We start from the raw sequence: 21,131 nt of genomic DNA on the forward strand, positions 1-21,131 counted from the left end.
TAATAATCACATTAAAAGACAAATTTCTTTTTCTGTATTTATATTTCCTGATTAGTGAGGAGCATAATTTAAAAATGCAGTATTTTATAGATAGACTTAGGGAGAATATTAGTCTTAACATTTCAAGCATACTTTATAATATAAGCACAAATGATAAAGTATCTTTAGGGAAGAAGAAAAGTGCAGATTTGTATAGGTCTGTCATATCTTTTTTAAATTGCTCTTTTTTACTTAAAGGAAGAAGTGGTAGGTGTCGCCCTTGAGCAGCAGTATTAAACTAAAACAAAACTGTTTGGTGACGCCTCTGCTCTCCTCCAGTGGCATGCCTCCAATCCCCACTCCTCTCGCAAACATTAAGAATCACTAGGATTGATTAATTTCTTTAACTTAAAATGGTTTTGATCCTCAGTATTTACTCAACATTGTTTTACTTTTGCAACTCTTCTAAAAAAGAACAAGTTAATTTCAAGAATCATACCTTCATCACAGGACACATTACGATCGATTATCACTAGAACATTGACATGTCAATCAAATAAAAATGTACAGATGTTATTGTGTATTAACATCTGTCCAATGGTCTAATGGAGACATTTCATTGGCAGTAGAAGGTGAGGACATTGTCCTGATTTCCTCTGACCATTAGGACTGGAGGTCTAAGGTCACGAGACAAGAAGTCGAGCCATGCGAGGTAGAGCGTACTGGGACACACCCCTCTCCTCCCCACAGGCATGGTGCTGTCAAGACACACACAGTCACAGACAAAAAAGTTTGATAAGGTGATTAGTTTCAGCTTATCTCTTTTCAAATCAAAGTGAAATGCTGTGTGAAGAAATACAGTGGAGTGGTGCGATAGGTCCACCTTAATAGCTTTTGCTCACATTGTTCAGCCTGTAATAAAATAGCATTTGATGATAGAAGAATTACTCGACTTACATAACAATAAGAGCAGCTTCTCTGGAATAATCCTGCAGAACCTCATTTAGACGGATCTGGCGGAGAGACTGAATCCCAAGTTTTTAATTTTAGTCAGAGAAACCAAAAAAAGGGAAATTTCATATTTTCTGCCTATAAATACAATATATTAAATACTACATGGGCTCTATTGGAGTGTGTGCAGTGCATATGTGTCTATGTTTGTGTCAGACCTTGGCCTTGTTTTTTTCTGCATCCTGATCAGTGATCATCCACGGCTCCTCCTGCAGCCTGGGAGTCCCAGAGACAGAGTCTTGTTTGAGGTTCTTATCCAGCCTGAATCCAGCTAACATATTTTCAAACTTATGAACACTGGAACACACAGAAACAAGAAACACAGCGATCACAGCTAATTGCAGTTTGCAGGTGATGTTGGACGCTGTCATAAATGTAGATTGAACATGGCTAAATTGATAATCAGCAAAAGTTATGTTTAACAAGGATCTAATTTAAGATCTGAGCCAACATTAAACCTGTTAGCATCAATTATAATACAGGCATAAAGGCTTTGTTTTAATATAATGTGCAAAATTGGCATAATTCTAGAAAAAAGCAAAGGATGGAAGTATGGCAGCTGCACATGACTCAGTTGATTGTCTCACAAGTGGCAGCCATCAGTGTGTAAAAAGTGTGAATGGGACACCTTTTACCACTCCCTACAATCTTTGTTTACACACTCTCCCTTCTCTTTACTACTTCACCTTAAACGGAGGGTCAGTGAAGAGTTGGAGTGGGTTTGTTAAACCCTCTAACATCGAGTCAAAAGTGAACACTCAATACAAAAATGTTCTGTGTATCACCTGCACAAATGTACATTTATTTGATTTCAATGTGTTTATGTTTATAGGGAGCTAAAAAAAATCTATGACATTTCAAATTTTACAATGGTTTGTGCAATTTTTTTCCATAATTATTTGGACTGATTTTAATGAGCCTGCCCAGGTAATTTTTGTAGATTTCTTTTTTTGGAATGAAACTAAAACATAAAGTCCTTGTTTTTATGGGATTGAGAGGAATTCGGCCCACAATTTGCCACAGTATTTGAAATAGGTGGTGGTCTCAGGAGTGGTCTCGACACCACTTTTGATTTTGGTCTTGGGACAAAAAATAAGAAAAGCATTTTTTCTCGATTTTGTCTCTGTCTCAGAATGGGAGAACTTTGGATTTTGAATCAAGACTGGTCAAGACCACCACTGACAGGCATTTTTTTCATGTCATTACAGCGATTAGAAGGAAAGCACGTCTTTCTTAAATTACTAATAAATTCAATTACTTCATAATTCCACTTTTATCTCCCAGTCACTGTGTCAACCTTACCAGTGTTACTAAGTGAATGACATGCCCGCTGTTAGAAGATGATGATTTTTCATTGATATTCATGGTCTTGGTCTTGATCACTAAATGTCTTTCTCGGTCTCAGAGCATGCTGGTCTTGGATATGTCTTGGTCTTGGTTAGTGTGATTTGACTACAACACAGCCTCTATCTAAACAAATGTAGAGGTTCATTTAGCTGTGGGCGTGACCTGAAATAGATCCACTCTGTGCAGAAAATTTGAAAAGTACAATACAAGTCCAAGTCCATTTATCCAGAGGTCAGAGGTCCTTCATCAGTAACAGCTGATTACAAAAGAAGGCCCAAACGTTGCTTATTGTTCCTGGAGGATCTCTGTCAGTTGAGGGCTAAGGAGTTGCGAGATTGCATTAAATAGTGATAACTAAGAAATGTATTCTAAAGCCTGGGCCCCAGAATTCTAGGATTCTAGGAAAACCTCTTCTTCTCCAATATTAATGTTTCATTTAATTCATTGTTGTAAAACAAGTCATGGACAGCCATACTTTCCAGGCTGTGGATTCTGGTAGATATCAGGAAGCACTTCAACATCATGGAAACTAAGACGAAAGTTCTTGATCAGCGCCAACACCCTACAAAAAGAATATAAATTAGTAGCTTTCTTGTAAAAGCTTTAGGCTTCATTCATCTGTCACCTTAATGCCAAATGTACTTAAATAATTTAAAAGTTAGAGAAAGAAATCAAAGCGTTTACTCTTCTCTTTGCTCGTCCTTCTTGTCAGACTCTCCTCCCACAAACACTCTGACCTTACATGCGGCCCAACGCTTCCTCCGAGTCAAGAGATAGGGCAGAAGCAAGGTCAGTCCTAGTAAACCACACACACAAATACAAACTGAAACTCCTGCTATGTGATAGGTGTCAGACAAGGTGATTGGCAGCATGCTGCAGCCTGTTTTTTTTTTAAAGAATTTCCACAGCAAATATTCACAATGAGTCTTTTTTATTAATGCTGGATGATGCTTCTTAAACATCTTCAGGACAAGACTGGAAAAGAGATAACAGTTCTTACTCTGTCCACATGGGGGAACCAAAAGCAACACAAACCAAAAGTTATCACTGGGGTTTTAAATATTTAAAGAAAAGGGATGGTTTAGAAAGGTGATAGTGACATTTAATTTCCGAGGAAACCTGTTCTAATGCTCTTTGCTAAAAATAGAAATAATCAGACCTCCATCGTCAGACAGCCAGTACACATCAATGGTCTTCTTTGGTTGTTTTTTCTGGAACGTAGTAGTGGGCTGTGACTTCCCTTCAATGGAAACTGTAGCTGCAAGGGATTTTGTATACACAGTGAAGGAAACCTTTTAGACTTAATCTAAAGTTAATAGCACTTTTGGTATCAGAGCACAAACTAGTCAAACAGTTTGAATAAAATGCAGTTTGCAGCTTGTATTAAAACTAAACTGCTCTGAAATGTAGCAATTTTATACATGTATACGTACATGTGGTGCTTGTTTGAAGACAGGAAGGGGAAGAAGTGGTGTTTATGTTCTCTGTTCTTGCATCAAAGGCTGGATTTACTAAATAAAACGAGACATAGTCTACTAACATGCATTCAGTAGTAAATCATTCAAACAACAATGGTCACCTCTTCCCACCATGGCCCTTGTTTAAGGATTAACAAACTGATAGAGATAGTGTAGCAGCAGTCAGGGTTCATTGATTGAAATGATTTTCAGTGTACTCTAATTTGAAATGCAGCTCTCACCATGTGAATGAGATGTTTTCGAGATATCCAGTCCTTCCCTCACTCTCAGCACACATACGCCGTACTGAAGGTCAAATGCATCACTAAAACAAACATGGTTGCAATAATGAATGTTGACATAGAAAGCTTTTGGTTGTCAGTGTAAAATAATAAATAAACACACGTTTACAGGCGTCTGTACTCACTGCAGTATTTCTACATAGTTGTGTGCAGCCTGAGCTGTGTCACTGGTCCAGTCTTTTTTGAAACCCATCAGGAGAACATTTGGTCTTATACGACCCAAACCTGCCCCCTGGTGATCAGAAAATGAACATTATATTGAAAATCACAGATAACTGACCTGACTAGTCAGTAAACTGTCTCTGCAAACCGAGACTAAACACAGTTTTAGTTCCATTTAGAGAACAAATAAAAAAGCAACTGTTGAAAGCAATGTTTTAACAGTGTTAATTCTGCAATAGAAAGTACAAAGCTCAGTAACAAGTTCTATTGAAAACACAAAACACAAGAGAAAAAGAACAAGAAACTACAGTTGGCAAATACCTGTACAGTATATAAATAATAAAAAGGCTGAACACACCCTTGTCATGAGGGTACAATGTACATTTTTTGGAATTCATGTTATTGATGAAATTATAAGAGTGACCGGTGTTGATGCATGGACTTCCAGGGGGAATTAGCTCAAATTGTAGAGCGCTCGCTTAGCATGTGAGAGGTAGTGGGATCAATGCCCACATTCTCCACAAGACATTCCTTTGGACAGTAAGTTGAGGTCATTCCAAGTGAAAATGCTGAGAAGTGGATGAAGGATTTTGTTTTGTACCAATGCAAACTGAATAGAAAATTGATAGTCTTGCAATGACGAGGATGGGAGTTGAACCACATTGAGTGGTACTTGAAAGAGAAAAAATATGTTGTTCTGAATGCTTGCAAACAAAGCGGAATATGAATTCTTACAAAGACAAGGGTGGGAGACTGTAACCGGTGTTGATGCATGGACTTTGAAGGGGAATTAGCTCAAATAGTAGAGCGCTCGCTTAGCATGTGAGAGGAAGTGGGATCAACGCCCACATTCTCCAAAAGACGTTACTTTGTACAGTAAGTTTAGGTCATTCCAAGTGAAAATGGTGACAAACGGTTCCACACCATTTTGTTGTGTCCCTGCAAACACAGCGGAAGATGGATAGTCTTACAGTGACGGGAGACCAACCACACTTAGTAGTCCTTAATGAAATGAATGAATCTGTTGTTTGTATGCATGCAAACAGAGTGGAATATGGAGAGTCTTACAATGATGAGGATGGGAGTTGAGTGACACTGAGTGTTACTTGTGGTAACGGAACATGTTATTCTTGGAGAAGCAAAGAAACAGGCTCTCAGAACGACGAGGATGGGATTCGAACCCACGCGTGCAGAGCACAATGGATTTAGCAGTCCATCGCCTTAACCACTCGGCCACCTCGTCCACGGCAGCTACCAGTACTAGAAAGCCAACCAGCCTCATCAGCAGACAATGAGCATGCTGAATCCAACCCGTGTTGCTGCATGGACATGTATACATTTCCAAAGGGGAATTAGATCAAACGGTAGAGGGCTCGCTTTGCATGTGACAGGTCGTGGGATATACCCACATTCTCGACAAGACATTCCTTAGTAGAATATGTTTAGGTAGAGAAAGGCGGTCCAAGGATTTAGTTTTGTACCAATGCAAACCGAACAGAAAATTGATAGTCTTGCAATGTCGAGGATGGGAGTTGAACCACATTGAGTGGTACTTGAAAGAGGAAAAATATGTTGTTCTGTATGCTTGCAAACAAAGCGGAATATGAATTCTTACAAAGACAAGGGTGGGAGACTGTAACCGGTGTTGATGCATGGACTTCCAGGGGGAATTAGCTCAAATGGTAGAGCGCTCGCTTAGCATGTGAGAGGTAGTGGGATCAATGCCCACATTCTCCAAAAGACGTTACTTTGTACAGTAAGTTTAGGTCATTCCAAGTGAAAATGCTGAGAAGTGGATGAAGGATTTTGTTTTGTACCAATGCAAACTGAATAGAAAATTGATAGTCTTGCAATGACGAGGACGGGAGTTGAACCACATTGAGTGGTACTTGAAAGAGGAAAAATATGTTGTTCTGTATGCTTGCAAACAAAGCGGAATATGAATTCTTACAAAGACAAGGGTGGGAGACTGTAACCGGTGTTGATGCATGGACTTTGAAGGGGAATTAGCTCAAATGGTAGAGCGCTCGCTTAGCATGTGAGAGGTAGTGGGATCAACGCCCACATTCTCCAAAAGAAGTTACTTTGTACAGTAAATTTAGGTCATTCCAAGTGAAAATGGTGACAAACGGTTCCACAATGTTTTGTTGTGTCCCTGCAAACACAGCGGAAGATGAATAGTCTTACAGTGACGGGAGACCAACCACACTTAGTAGTCCTTAATGAAATGGAATGAATCTGTTGTTTGTATGCATGCAAACAGAGTGGAATATGGAGAGTCTTACAATGATGAGGATGGGAGTTGAGTGACACTGAGTGTTACTTGTGGTAACGGAACATGTTTTTCTTGTAGAAGCAAAGAAACAGGCTCTCAGAACGACGAGGATGGGATTCGAACCCACGCGTGCAGAGCACAATGGATTAGCAGTCCATCGCCTTAACCACTCGGCCACCTCGTCCACGGCAGGTACCAGTACTAGAAAGCCAACCAGCCTCATCAGCAGACAATGAGCATGCTGAATCCAACCCGTGTTGCTGCATGGACATGTATACATTTCCAAAGGGGAATTAGATCAAACGGTAGAGGGCTCGCTTTGCATGTGACAGGTCGTGGGATATACCCACATTCTCGACAAGACATTCCTTAGTAGAGTATGTTTAGGTAGAGAAAGACTGTCAAAGGATTTAGTTTTGTACCAATGCAAACCGAACAGAAAATTGATAGTCTTGCAATGTCGAGGATGGGAGTTGAACCACATTGAGTGGTACTTGAAAGAGGAAAAATATGTTGTTCTGTATGCTTGCAAACAAAGCGGAATATGAATTCTTACAAAGACAAGGGTGGGAGACTGTAACCGGTGTTGATGCATGGACTTCCAAGGGGAATTAGCTCAAATGGTAGAGTGCTTGCTTAGCATGTGAGAGGTAGTGGGATCAACGTCCACATTCTCCAAAAGACGTTACTTTGTACAGTAAGTTTAGGTCATTCCAAGTGAAAATGCTGAGAAGTGGATGAAGGATTTTGTTTTGTACCAATGCAAACTGAATAGAAAATTGATAGTCTTGCAATGACGAGGATGGGAGTTGAACCACATTGAGTGGTACTTGAAAGAGAAAAAATATGTTGTTCTGAATGCTTGCAAACAAAGCGGAATATGAATTCTTACAAAGACAAGGGTGGGAGACTGTAACCGGTGTTGATGCATGGACTTTGAAGGGGAATTAGCTCAAATAGTAGAGCGCTAGCTTAGCATGTGAGAGGTAGTGGGATCAACGCCCACATTCTCCAAAAGACATTACTTTGTACAGTAAGTTTAGGTCATTCCAAGTGAAAATGGTGACAAACGGTTCCACACCATTTTGTTGTGTCCCTGCAAACACAGCGGAAGATGGATAGTCTTACAGTGACGGGAGACCAACCACACTTAGTAGTCCTTAATGAAATGGAATGAATCTGTTGTTTGTATGCATGCAAACAGAGTGGAATATGGAGAGTCTTACAATGATGAGGATGGGAGTTGAGTGACACTGAGTGTTACTTGTGGTAACGGAACATGTTATTCTTGTAGAAGCAAAGAAACAGGCTCTCAGAACGACGAGGATGGGATTCGAACCCACGCGTGCAGAGCACAATGGATTAGCAGTCCATCGCCTTAACCACTCGGCCACCTCGTCCACAGCAGCTACCAGTACTAGAAAGCCAACCAGCCTCATCAGCAGACAATGAGCATGCTGAATCCAACCCGTGTTGCTGCATGGACATGTATACATTTCCAAAGGGGAATTAGATCAAACGGTAGAGGGCTCGCTTTGCATGTGACAGGTCGTGGGATATACCCACATTCTCGACAAGACATTCCTTAGTAGAGTATGTTTAGGTAGAGAAAGACGGTCCAAGGATTTAGTTTTGTACCAATGCAAACCGAACAGAAAATTGATAGTCTTGCAATGTCGAGGATGGGAGTTGAACCACATTGAGTGGTACTTGAAAGAGGAAAAATATGTTGTTCTGTATGCTTGCAAACAAAGCGGAATATGAATTCTTACAAAGACAAGGGTGGGAGACTGTAACCGGTGTTGATGCATGGACTTCCAAGGGGAATTAGCTCAAATGGTAGAGTGCTTGCTTAGCATGTGAGAGGTAGTGGGATCAACGCCCACATTCTCCAAAAGACGTTACTTTGTACAGTAAGTTTAGGTCATTCCAAGTGAAAATGCTGAGAAGTGGATGAAGGATTTTGTTTTGTACCAATGCAAACTGAATAGAAAATTGATAGTCTTGCAATGACGAGGATGGGAGTTGAACCACATTGAGTGGTACTTGAAAGAGAAAAAATATGTTGTTCTGAATGCTTGCAAACAAAGCGGAATATGAATTCTTACAAAGACAAGGGTGGGAGACTGTAACCGGTGTTGATGCATGGACTTTGAAGGGGAATTAGCTCAAATGGTAGAGCGCTCGCTTAGCATGTGAGAGGTAGTGGGATCAACGCCCACTTTCTCCAAAAGACGTTACTTTGTACAGTAAGTTTAGGTCATTCCAAGTGAAAATGCTGAGAAGTGGATGAAGGATTTAGTTTTGTACCAATGCAAACCGAACAGAAAATTGATAGTCTTGCAATGTCGAGGATGGGAGTTGAACCACATTGAGTGGTACTTGAAAGAGGAAAAATATGTTGTTCTGTATGCTTGCAAACAAAGCGGAATATGAATTCTTACAAAGACAAGGCTGGGAGACTGTAACCGGTGTTGATGCATGGACTTTGAAGGGGAATTAGCTCAAATGGTAGAGCGCTCGCTTAGCATGTGAGAGGTAGTGGGATCAACGCCCACTTTCTCCAAAAGACGTTACTTTGTACAGTAAGTTTAGGTCATTCCAAGTGAAAATGCTGAGAAGTGGATGAAGGATTTTGTTTTGTACCAATGCAAACTGAATAGAAAATTGATAGTCTTGCAATGACGAGGATGGGAGTTGAACCACATTGAGTGGTACTTGAAAGAGAAAAAATATGTTGTTCTGAATGCTTGCAAACAAAGCGGAATATGAATTCTTACAAAGACAAGGGTGGGAGACTGTAACCGGTGTTGATGCATGGACTTTGAAGGGGAATTAGCTCAAATGGTAGAGCGCTCGCTTAGCATGTGAGAGGTAGTGGGATCAACGCCCACTTTCTCCAAAAGACGTTACTTTGTACAGTAAGTTTAGGTCATTCCAAGTGAAAATGCTGAGAAGTGGATGAAGGATTTTGTTTTGTACCAATGCAAACTGAATAGAAAATTGATAGTCTTGCAATGACGAGGATGGGAGTTGAACCACATTGAGTGGTACTTGAAAGAGAAAAAATATGTTGTTCTGAATGCTTGCAAACAAAGCGGAATATGAATTCTTACAAAGACAAGGCTGGGAGACTGTAACCGGTGTTGATGCATGGACTTTGAAGGGGAATTAGCTCAAATAGTAGAGCGCTAGCTTAGCATGTGAGAGGTAGTGGGATCAACGCCCACATTCTCCAAAAGACATTACTTTGTACAGTAAGTTTAGGTCATTCCAAGTGAAAATGGTGACAAACGGTTCCACACCATTTTGTTGTGTCCCTGCAAACACAGCGGAAGATGGATAGTCTTACAGTGACGGGAGACCAACCACACTTAGTAGTCCTTAATGAAATGGAATGAATCTGTTGTTTGTATGCATGCAAACAGAGTGGAATATGGAGAGTCTTACAATGATGAGGATGGGAGTTGAGTGACACTGAGTGTTACTTGTGGTAACGGAACATGTTATTCTTGTAGAAGCAAAGAAACAGGCTCTCAGAACGACGAGGATGGGATTCGAACCCACGCGTGCAGAGCACAATGGATTAGCAGTCCATCGCCTTAACCACTCGGCCACCTCGTCCACGGCAGGTACCAGTACTAGAAAGCCAACCAGTCTCATCAGCAGACAATGAGCATGCTGAATCCAACCCGTGTTGCTGCATGGACATGTATACATTTCCAAAGGGGAATTAGATCAAACAGTAGAGGGCTCGCTTTGCATGTGACAGGTCGTGGGATATACCCACATTCTCGACAAGACATTCCTTAGTAGAGTATGTTTAGGTAGAGAAAGGCGGTCCAAGGATTTAGTTTTGTACCAATGCAAACCGAACAGAAAATTGATAGTCTTGCAATGTCGAGGATGGGAGTTGAACCACATTGAGTGGTACTTGAAAGAGGAAAAATATGTTGTTCTGTATGCTTGCAAACAAAGCGGAATATGAATTCTTACAAAGACAAGGCTGGGAGACTGTAACCGGTGTTGATGCATGGACTTTGAAGGGGAATTAGCTCAAATGGTAGAGCGCTCGCTTAGCATGTGAGAGGTAGTGGGATCAACGCCCACTTTCTCCAAAAGACGTTACTTTGTACAGTAAGTTTAGGTCATTCCAAGTGAAAATGCTGAGAAGTGGATGAAGGATTTTGTTTTGTACCAATGCAAACTGAATAGAAAATTGATAGTCTTGCAATGACGAGGATGGGAGTTGAACCACATTGAGTGGTACTTGAAAGAGAAAAAATATGTTGTTCTGAATGCTTGCAAACAAAGCGGAATATGAATTCTTACAAAGACAAGGCTGGGAGACTGTAACCGGTGTTGATGCATGGACTTTGAAGGGGAATTAGCTCAAATGGTAGAGCACTCGCTTCGCATGTGAGAGGTAGTGGGATCAACGCCCACATTCTCCAAAAGACGTTACTTTGTACAGTAAGTTTAGGTCATTCCAAGTGAAAATGCTGAGAAGTGGATGAAGGATTTTGTTTTGTACCAATGCAAACTGAATAGAAAATTGATAGTCTTGCAATGACGAGGATGGGAGTTCAACCACATTGAGTGGTACTTGAAAGAGAAAAAATATGTTGTTCTGAATGCTTGCAAACAAAGCGGAATATGAATTCTTACAAAGACAAGGCTGGGAGACTGTAACCGGTGTTGATGCATGGACTTTGAAGGGGAATTAGCTCAAATGGTAGAGCGCTCGCTTAGCATGTGAGAGGTAGTGGGATCAACGCCCACATTCTCCAAAAGACGTTACTTTGTACAGTAAGTTTAGGTCGTTCCAAGTGAAAATGCTGAGAAGTGGATGAAGGATTTTGTTTTGTACCAATGCAAACTGAATAGAAAATTGATAGTCTTGCAATGACGAGGATTGGAGTTGAACCACATTGAGTGGTACTTGAAAGAGAAAAAAGATGTTGTTCTGAATGCTTGCAAACAAAGCGGAATATGAATTCTTACAAAGACAAGGCTGGGAGACTGTAACCGGTGTTGATGCATGGACTTTGAAGGGGAATTAGCTCAAATGGTAGAGCGCTCGCTTAGCATGTGAGAGGTAGTGGGATCAACGCCCACATTCTCCAAAAGACGTTACTTTGTACAGTAAGTTTAGGTCATTCCAAGTGAAAATGCTGAGAAGTGGATGAAGGATTTTGTTTTGTACCAATGCAAACTGAATAGAAAATTGATAGTCTTGCAATGACGAGGATGGGAGTTGAACCACATTGAGTGGTACTTGAAAGAGAAAAAATATGTTGTTCTGAATGCTTGCAAACAAAGCGGAATATGAATTCTTACAAAGACAAGGCTGGGAGACTGTAACCGGTGTTGATGCATGGACTTTGAAGGGGAATTAGCTCAAATGGTAGAGCACTCGCTTCGCATGGGAGAGGTAGTGGGATCAACGCCCACATTCTCCAAAAGACGTTACTTTGTACAGTAAGTTTAGGTCATTCCAAGTGAAAATGCTGAGAAGTGGATGAAGGATTTTGTTTTGTACCAATGCAAACTGAATAGAAAATTGATAGTCTTGCAATGACGAGGATGGGAGTTCAACCACATTGAGTGGTACTTGAAAGAGAAAAAATATGTTGTTCTGAATGCTTGCAAACAAAGCGGAATATGAATTCTTACAAAGACAAGGCTGGGAGACTGTAACCGGTGTTGATGCATGGACTTTGAAGGGGAATTAGCTCAAATGGTAGAGCGCTCGCTTAGCATGTGAGAGGTAGTGGGATCAACGCCCACATTCTCCAAAAGACGTTACTTTGTACAGTAAGTTTAGGTCGTTCCAAGTGAAAATGCTGAGAAGTGGATGAAGGATTTTGTTTTGTACCAATGCAAACTGAATAGAAAATTGATAGTCTTGCAATGACGAGGATTGGAGTTGAACCACATTGAGTGGTACTTGAAAGAGAAAAAAGATGTTGTTCTGAATGCTTGCAAACAAAGCGGAATATGAATTCTTACAAAGACAAGGCTGGGAGACTGTAACCGGTGTTGATGCATGGACTTTGAAGGGGAATTAGCTCAAATGGTAGAGCGCTCGCTTAGCATGTGAGAGGTAGTGGGATCAACGCCCACATTCTCCAAAAGACGTTACTTTGTACAGTAAGTTTAGGTCATTCCAAGTGAAAATGCTGAGAAGTGGATGAAGGATTTTGTTTTGTACCAATGCAAACTGAATAGAAAATTGATAGTCTTGCAATGACGAGGATGGGAGTTGAACCACATTGAGTGGTACTTGAAAGAGAAAAAATATGTTGTTCTGAATGCTTGCAAACAAAGCGGAATATGAATTCTTACAAAGACAAGGCTGGGAGACTGTAACCGGTGTTGATGCATGGACTTTGAAGGGGAATTAGCTCAAATGGTAGAGCGCTCGCTTAGCATGTGAGAGGTAGTGGGATCAATGCCCACATTCTCCAAAAGACGTTACTTTGTACAGTAAGTTTAGGTCGTTCCAAGTGAAAATGCTGAGAAGTGGATGAAGGATTTTGTTTTGTACCAATGCAAACTGAATAGAAAATTGATAGTCTTGCAATGACGAGGATTGGAGTTGAACCACATTGAGTGGTACTTGAAAGAGAAAAAAGATGTTGTTCTGAATGCTTGCAAACAAAGCGGACTATGAATTCTTACAAAGACAAGGGTGGGAGACTGTAACCGGTGTTGATGCATGGACTTTGAAGGGGAATTAGCTCAAATGGTAGAGCGCTCGCTTAGCATGTGAGAGGTAGTGGGATCAACGCCCACATTCTCCAAAAGACGTTACTTTGTACAGTAAGTTTAGGTCATTCCAAGTGAAAATGCTGAGAAGTGGATGAAGGATTTTGTTTTGTACCAATGCAAACTGATTAGAAAATCGATAGTCTTGCAATGACGAGGATGGGAGTTGAACCACATTGAGTGGTACTTGAAAGAGAAAAAATATGTTGTTCTGTATGCTTGCAAACAAAGCGGAATATGAATTCTTACAAAGACAAGGGTGGGAGACTGTAACCGGAGTTGATGCATGGACTTCGAAGGGGAATTAGCTCAAATGGTAGAGCGCTCGCTTAGCATGTGAGAGGTAGAGGGATCAACGCCCACATTCTCCAAAAGACGTTACTTTGTACAGTAAGTTTAGGTCATTCCAAGTGAAAATGGTGACAAACGGTTCCACACCGTTTTGTTGTGTCCCTGCAAACACAGCGGAAGATGGATAGTCTTACAGTGACGGGAGACCAACCACACTTAGTAGTCCTTAATGAAATGGAATGAATCTGTTGTTTGTATGCATGCAAACAGAGTGGAATATGGAGAGTCTTACAATGATGAGGATCGGAGTTGAGTGACACTGAGTGTTACTTGTGGTAACGGAACATGTTTTTCTTGTACAAGCAAAGAAACAGGCTCTCAGAACGACAAGGATGGGATTCGAACCCACGCGTGCAGAGCACAATGGATTAGCAGTTCATCGCCTTAACCACTCGGCCACCTCGTCCACTGCAGCTACCAGTACTAGAAAGCCAACCAGCCTCATCAGCAGACAATGAGCATGCTGAATCCAACCCGTGTTGCTGCATGGACATGTATACATTTCCAAAGGGGAATTAGATCAAACGGTAGAGGGCTCGCTTTGCATGTGACAGGTCGTGGGATATACCCACATTCTCGACAAGACATTCCTTAGTAGAGTATGTTTAGGTAGAGAAAGACGGTCCAAGGATTTAGTTTTGTACCAATGCAAACCGAACAGAAAATTGATAGTCTTGCAATGTCGAGGATGGGAGTTGAACCACATTGAGTGGTACTTGAAAGAGGAAAAATATGTTGTTCTGTATGCTTGCAAACAAAGCGGAATATGAATTCTTACAAAGACAAGGGTGGGAGACTGTAACCGGTGTTGATGCATGGACTTCCAAGGGGAATTAGCTCAAATGGTAGAGCGCTCGCTTAGCATGTGAGAGGTAGAGGGATCAACGCCCACATTCTCCAAAAGACGTTACTTTGTACAGTAAGTTTAGGTCATTCCAAGTGAAAATGCTGAGAAGTGGATGAAGGATTTTGTTTTGTACCAATGCAAACTGAATAGAAAATTGATAGTCTTGCAATGACGAGGATGGGAGTTGAACCACATTGAGTGGTACTTGAAAGGGAAAAAATATGTTGTTCTGAATGCTTGCAAACAAAGCGGAATATGAATTCTTACAAAGACAAGGGTGGGAGACTGTAACCGGTGTTGATGCATGGACTTTGAAGGGGAATTAGCTCAAATGGTAGAGCGCTCGCTTAGCATGTGAGAGGAAGTGGGATCAGCGCCCACATTCTCCAAAAGACGTTACTTTGTACAGTAAGTTTAGGTCATTCCAAGTGAAAATGGTGACAAACGGTTCCACACCGTTTTGTTGTGTCCCTGCAAACACAGCGGAAGATGGATAGTCTTACAGTGACGGGAGACCAACCACACTTAGTAGTCCTTAATGAAATGGAATGAATCTGTTGTTTGTATGCATGCAAACAGAGTGGAATATGGAGAGTCTTACAATGATGAGGATCGGAGTTGAGTGACACTGAGTGTTACTTGTGGTAACGGAACATGTTTTTCTTGTACAAGCAAAGAAACAGGCTCTCAGAACGACGAGGATGGGATTCGAACCCACGCGTGCAGAGCACAATGGATTAGCAGTTCATCGCCTTAACCACTCGGCCACCTCGTCCACTGCAGCTACCAGTACTAGAAAGCCAACCAGCCTCATCAGCAGACAATGAGCATGCTGAATCCAACCCGTGTTGCTGCATGGACATGTATACATTTCCAAAGGGGAATTAGATCAAACGGTAGAGGGCTCGCTTTATATGTGACAGGTCGTGGGATATACCCACATTCTCGACAAGACATTCCTTAGTAGAGTATGTTTAGGTAGAGAAAGGCGGTCCAAGGATTTAGTTTTGTACCAATGCAAACCGAACAGGAAATTGATAGTCTTGCAATGACGAGGATGGAAGTTGAACCACATTGAGTGGTACTTGAAAGAGAATAAATATGTTGTTCTGTATGCTTGCAAACAAAGCGGAATATGAATTCTTACAAAGACAAGGGTGGGAGACTGTAACCGGTGTTGATGCATGGACTTTGAAGGGGAATTAGCTCAAATAGTAGAGCGCTAGCTTAGCATGTGAGAGGTAGTGGGATCAACGCCCACATTCTCCAAAAGACATTACTTTGTACAGTAAGTTTAGGTCATTCCAAGTGAAAATGGTGACAAGCGGTTCCACACCATTTTGTTGTGTCCCTGCAAACACAGCGGAAGATGGATAGTCTTACAGTGACGGGAGACCAACCACACTTAGTAGTCCTTAATGAAATGGAATGAATCTGTTGTTTGTATGCATGCAAACAGAGTGGAATATGGAGAGTCTTACAATGATGAGGATGGGAGTTGAGTGACACTGAGTGTTACTTGTGGTAACGGAACATGTTATTCTTGTAGAAGCAAAGAAACAGGCTCTCAGAACGACGAGGATGGAATTCGAACCCACGCGTGCAGAGCACAATGGATTAGCAGTCCATCGCCTTAACCACTCGGCCACCTCGTCCACGGCAGCTACCAGTACTAGAAAGCCAACCAGTCTCATCAGCAGACAATGAGCATGCTGAATCCAACCCGTGTTGCTGCATGGACATGTATACATTTCCAAAGGGGAATTAGATCAAACGGTAGAGGGTTCGCTTTATATGTGACAGGTCGTGGGATATACCCACATTCTCGACAAGACATTCCTTAGTAGAGTATGTTTAGGTAGAGAAAGGCGGTCCAAGGATTTAGTTTTGTACCAATGCAAACCGAACAGGAAATTGATAGTCTTGCAATGACGAGGATGGAAGTTGAACCACATTGAGTGGTACTTGAAAGAGAATAAATATGTTGTTCTGTATGCTTGCAAACAAAGCGGAATATGAATTCTTACAAAGACAAGGGTGGGAGACTGTAACCGGTGTTGATGCATGGACTTCCAAGGGGAATTAGCTCAAATGGTAGAGCGCTCGCTTAGCATGTGAGAGGTAGAGGGATCAACGCCCACATTCTCCAAAAGACGTTACTTTGTACAGTAAGTTTAGGTCATTCCAAGTGAAAATGCTGAGAAGTGGATGAAGGATTTTGTTTTGTACCAATGCAAACTGAATAGAAAATTGATAGTCTTGCAATGACGAGGATGGGAGTTGAACCACATTGAGTGGTACTTGAAAGGGAAAAAATATGTTGTTCTGAATGCTTGCAAACAAAGCGGAATATGAATTCTTACAAAGACAAGGGTGGGAGACTGTAACCGGTGTTGATGCATGGACTTTGAAGGGGAATTAGCTCAAATGGTAGAGCGCTCGCTTAGCATGTGAGAGGAAGTGGGATCAGCGCCCACATTCTCCAAAAGACGTTACTTTGTACAGTAAGTTTAGGTCATTCCAAGTGAAAATGGTGACAAACGGTTCCATACCGTTTTGTTGTGTCCCTGCAAACACAGCGGAAGATGGATAGTCTTACAGTGACGGGAGACCAACCACACTTAGTAGTCCTTAATGAAATGGAATGAATCTGTTGTTTGTATGCATGCAAACAGAGTGGAATATGGAGAGTCTTACAATGATGAGGATCGGAGTTGAGTGACACTGAGTGTTACTTGTGGTAACGGAACATGTTTTTCTTGTACAAGCAAAGAAACAGGCTCTCAGAACGACGAGGATGGGATTCGAACCCACGCGTGCAGAGCACAATGGATTAGCAGTTCATCGCCTTAACCACTCGGCCACCTCGTCCACTGCAGCTACCAGTACTAGAAAGCCAACCAGCCTCATCAGCAGACAATGAGCATGCTGAATCCAACCCGTGTTGCTGCATGGACATGTATACATTTCCAAAGGGGAATTAGATCAAACGGTAGAGGGCTCGCTTTATATGTGACAGGTCGTGGGATATACCCACATTCTCGACAAGACATTCCTTAGTAGAGTATGTTTAGGTAGAGAAAGGCGGTCCAAGGATTTAGTTTTGTACCAATGCAAACCGAACAGGAAATTGATAGTCTTGCAATGACGAGGATGGAAGTTGAACCACATTGAGTGGTACTTGAAAGAGAATAAATATGTTGTTCTGTATGCTTGCAAACAAAGCGGAATATGAATTCTTACAAAGACAAGGGTGGGAGACTGTAACCGGTGTTGATGCATGGACTTTGAAGGGGAATTAGCTCAAATAGTAGAGCGCTAGCTTAGCATGTGAGAGGTAGTGGGATCAACGCCCACATTCTCCAAAAGACATTACTTTGTACAGTAAGTTTAGGTCATTCCAAGTGAAAATGGTGACAAGCGGTTCCACACCATTTTGTTGTGTCCCTGCAAACACAGCGGAAGATGGATAGTCTTACAGTGACGGGAGACCAACCACACTTAGTAGTCCTTAATGAAATGGAATGAATCTGTTGTTTGTATGCATGCAAACAGAGTGGAATATGGAGAGTCTTACAATGATGAGGATGGGAGTTGAGTGACACTGAGTGTTACTTGTGGTAACGGAACATGTTATTCTTGTAGAAGCAAAGAAACAGGCTCTCAGAACGACGAGGATGGAATTCGAACCCACGCGTGCAGAGCACAATGGATTAGCAGTCCATCGCCTTAACCACTCGGCCACCTCGTCCACGGCAGCTACCAGTACTAGAAAGCCAACCAGTCTCATCAGCAGACAATGAGCATGCTGAATCCAACCCGTGTTGCTGCATGGACATGTATACATTTCCAAAGGGGAATTAGATCAAACGGTAGAGGGTTCGCTTTATATGTGACAGGTCGTGGGATATACCCACATTCTCGACAAGACATTCCTTAGTAGAGTATGTTTAGGTAGAGAAAGGCGGTCCAAGGATTTAGTTTTGTACCAATGCAAACCGAACAGGAAATTGATAGTCTTGCAATGACGAGGATGGAAGTTGAACCACATTGAGTGGTACTTGAAAGAGAATAAATATGTTGTTCTGTATGCTTGCAAACAAAGCGGAATATGAATTCTTACAAAGACAAGGGTGGGAGACTGTAACCGGTGTTGATGCATGGACTTTGAAGGGGAATTAGCTCAAATGGAAAAGCGCTCGCTTAGCATGTGAGAGGTAGTGGGATCAACGCCCACATTCTCCAAAAGACGTTACTTTGTACAGTAAGTTTAGGTCATTCCAAGTGAAAATGCTGAGAAGTGGATGAAGGATTTTGTTTTGTACCAATGCAAACTGAATAGAAAATTGATAGTCTTGCAATGACGAGGATGGGAGTTGAACCACATTGAGTGGTACTTGAAAGAGAAAAAATATGTTGTTCTGTATGCTTGCAAACAAAGCGGAATATGAATTCTTACAAAGACAAGGGTGGGAGACTGTAACCGGTGTTGATGCATGGACTTTGAAGGGGAATTAGCTCAAATGGTAGAGCGCTCGCTTAGCATGTGAGAGGTAGTGGGATCAATGCCCACATTCTCCAAAAGACGTTACTTTGTACAGTAAGTTTAGGTCATTCCAAGTGAAAATGGTGACAAACGGTTCCACACTGTTTTGTTGTGTCCCTGCAAACACAGCGGAAGTTGGATAGTCTTACAGTGACGGGAGACCAACCACACTTAGTAGTCCTTAATGAAATGGAATGAATCTGTTGTTTGTATGCATGCAAACAGAGTGGAATATGGAGAGTCTTACAATGATGAGGATGGGAGTTGAGTGACACTGAGTGTTACTTGTGGTAACGGAACATGTTTTTCTTGTAGAAGCAAAGAAACAGGCTCTCAGAACGACGAGGATGGGATTCGAACCCACGCGTGCAGAGCACAATGGATTAGCAGTCCATCGCCTTAACCACTCGGCCACCTCGTCCACGGCAGATACCAGTACTAGAAAGCCAACCAGCCTCATCAGCAGACAATGAGCATGCTGAATCTAACCCGTGTTGCTGCATGGACATGTATACATTTCCAAAGGGGAATTAGATCAAACGGTAGAGGGCTCGCTTTGCATGTGACAGGTCGTGGGATATACCCACATTCTCGACAAGACATTCCTTAGTAGAGTATGTTTAGGTAGAGAAAGACGGTCCAAGGATTTAGTTTTGTACCAATGCAAACCGAACAGAAAATTGATAGTCTTGCAATGTCGAGGATGGGAGTTGAACCACATTGAGTGGTACTTGAAAGAGGAAAAATATGTTGTTCTGTATGCTTGCAAACAAAGCGGAATATGAATTCTTACAAAGACAAGGGTGGGAGACTGTAACCGGTGTTGATGCATGGACTTCCAAGGGGAATTAGCTCAAATGGTAGAGTGCTTGCTTAGCATGTGAGAGGTAGTGGGATCAACGCCCACATTCTCCAAAAGACGTTACTTTGTACAGTAAGTTTAGGTCATTCCAAGTGAAAATGCTGAGAAGTGGATGAAGGATTTTGTTTTGTACCAATGCAAACTGAATAGAAAATTGATAGTCTTGCAATGTCGAGGATGGGAGTTGAACCACATTGAGTGGTACTTGAAAGAGAAAAAATATGTTGTTCTGAATGCTTGCAAACAAAGCGGAATATGAATTCTTACAAAGACAAGGGTGGGAGACTGTAACCGGTGTTGATGCATGCACTTTGAAGGGGAATTAGCTCAAATGGTAGAGCGCTCGCTTAGCATGTGAGAGGTAGTGGGATCAACGCCCACTTTCTCCAAAAGACGTTACTTTGTACAGTAAGTTTAGGTCATTCCAAGTGAAAATGCTGAGAAGTGGATGAAGGATTTTGTTTTGTACCAATGCAAACTGAATAGAAAATTGATAGTCTTGCAATGACGAGGATGGGAGTTGAACCACATTGAGTGGTACTTGAAAGAGAAAAAATATGTTGTTCTGAATGCTTGCAAACAAAGCGGAATATGAATTCTTACAAAGACAAGGGTGGGAGACTGTAACCGGTGTTGATGCATGGACTTTGAAGGGGAATTAGCTCAAATAGTAGAGCGCTAGCTTAGCATGTGAGAGGTAGTGGGATCAACGCCCACATTCTCCAAAAGACGTTACTTTGTACAGTAAGTTTAGGTCATTCCAAGTGAAAATGGTGACAAACGGTTCCACACCATTTTGTTGTGTCCCTGCAAACACAGCGGAAGATGGATAGTCTTACAGTGACGGGAGACCAACCACACTTAGTAGTCCTTAATGAAATGGAATGAATCTGTTGTTTGTATGCATGCAAACAGAGTGGAATATGGGGAGTCTTACAATGATGAGGATGGGAGTTGAGTGACACTGAGTGTTACTTGTGGTAACGGAACATGTTATTCTTGTAGAAGCAAAGAAACAGGCTCTCAGAACGACGAGGATGGGATTCGAACCCACGCGTGCAGAGCACAATGGATTAGCAGTCCATCGCCTTAACCACTCGGCCACCTCGTCCACGGCAGCTACCAGTACTAGAAAGCCAACCAGTCTCATCAGCAGACAATGAGCATGCTGAATCCAACCCGTGTTGCTGCATGGACATGTATACATTTCCAAAGGGGAAT

The 21,131-nt window shown here is 41.8% G+C and overlaps 1 protein-coding gene across 1 annotated transcript in view; it reads right to left on the bottom strand.

Moving 5' to 3' along the window:
- Window positions 1–51: 51 nt before the first annotated feature.
- Window positions 52–21,131, bottom strand: part of slc12a3 (solute carrier family 12 member 3) — a 205,125-nt gene continuing 184,045 nt past the window's right edge. The window contains exons 18-26 of the mRNA XM_079345595.1: window positions 4,222–4,328; window positions 4,037–4,119; window positions 3,771–3,848; window positions 3,497–3,595; window positions 3,022–3,133; window positions 2,813–2,899; window positions 1,149–1,287; window positions 937–1,004; window positions 52–737 (exon numbers count right to left, since the gene is read on the bottom strand). Of these exons, the coding sequence (XP_079201721.1) occupies window positions 596–737; window positions 937–1,004; window positions 1,149–1,287; window positions 2,813–2,899; window positions 3,022–3,133; window positions 3,497–3,595; window positions 3,771–3,848; window positions 4,037–4,119; window positions 4,222–4,328 (915 nt within the window). The 3' untranslated portion in view covers window positions 52–595. The remainder of the gene's footprint in view (window positions 738–936; window positions 1,005–1,148; window positions 1,288–2,812; window positions 2,900–3,021; window positions 3,134–3,496; window positions 3,596–3,770; window positions 3,849–4,036; window positions 4,120–4,221; window positions 4,329–21,131) is intronic.

The sequence above is a fragment of the Symphodus melops genome, assembly GCF_947650265.1.
Source record: "Symphodus melops genome assembly, chromosome: 6".
Classification (NCBI taxonomy): domain Eukaryota; kingdom Metazoa; phylum Chordata; class Actinopteri; order Labriformes; family Labridae; genus Symphodus; species Symphodus melops.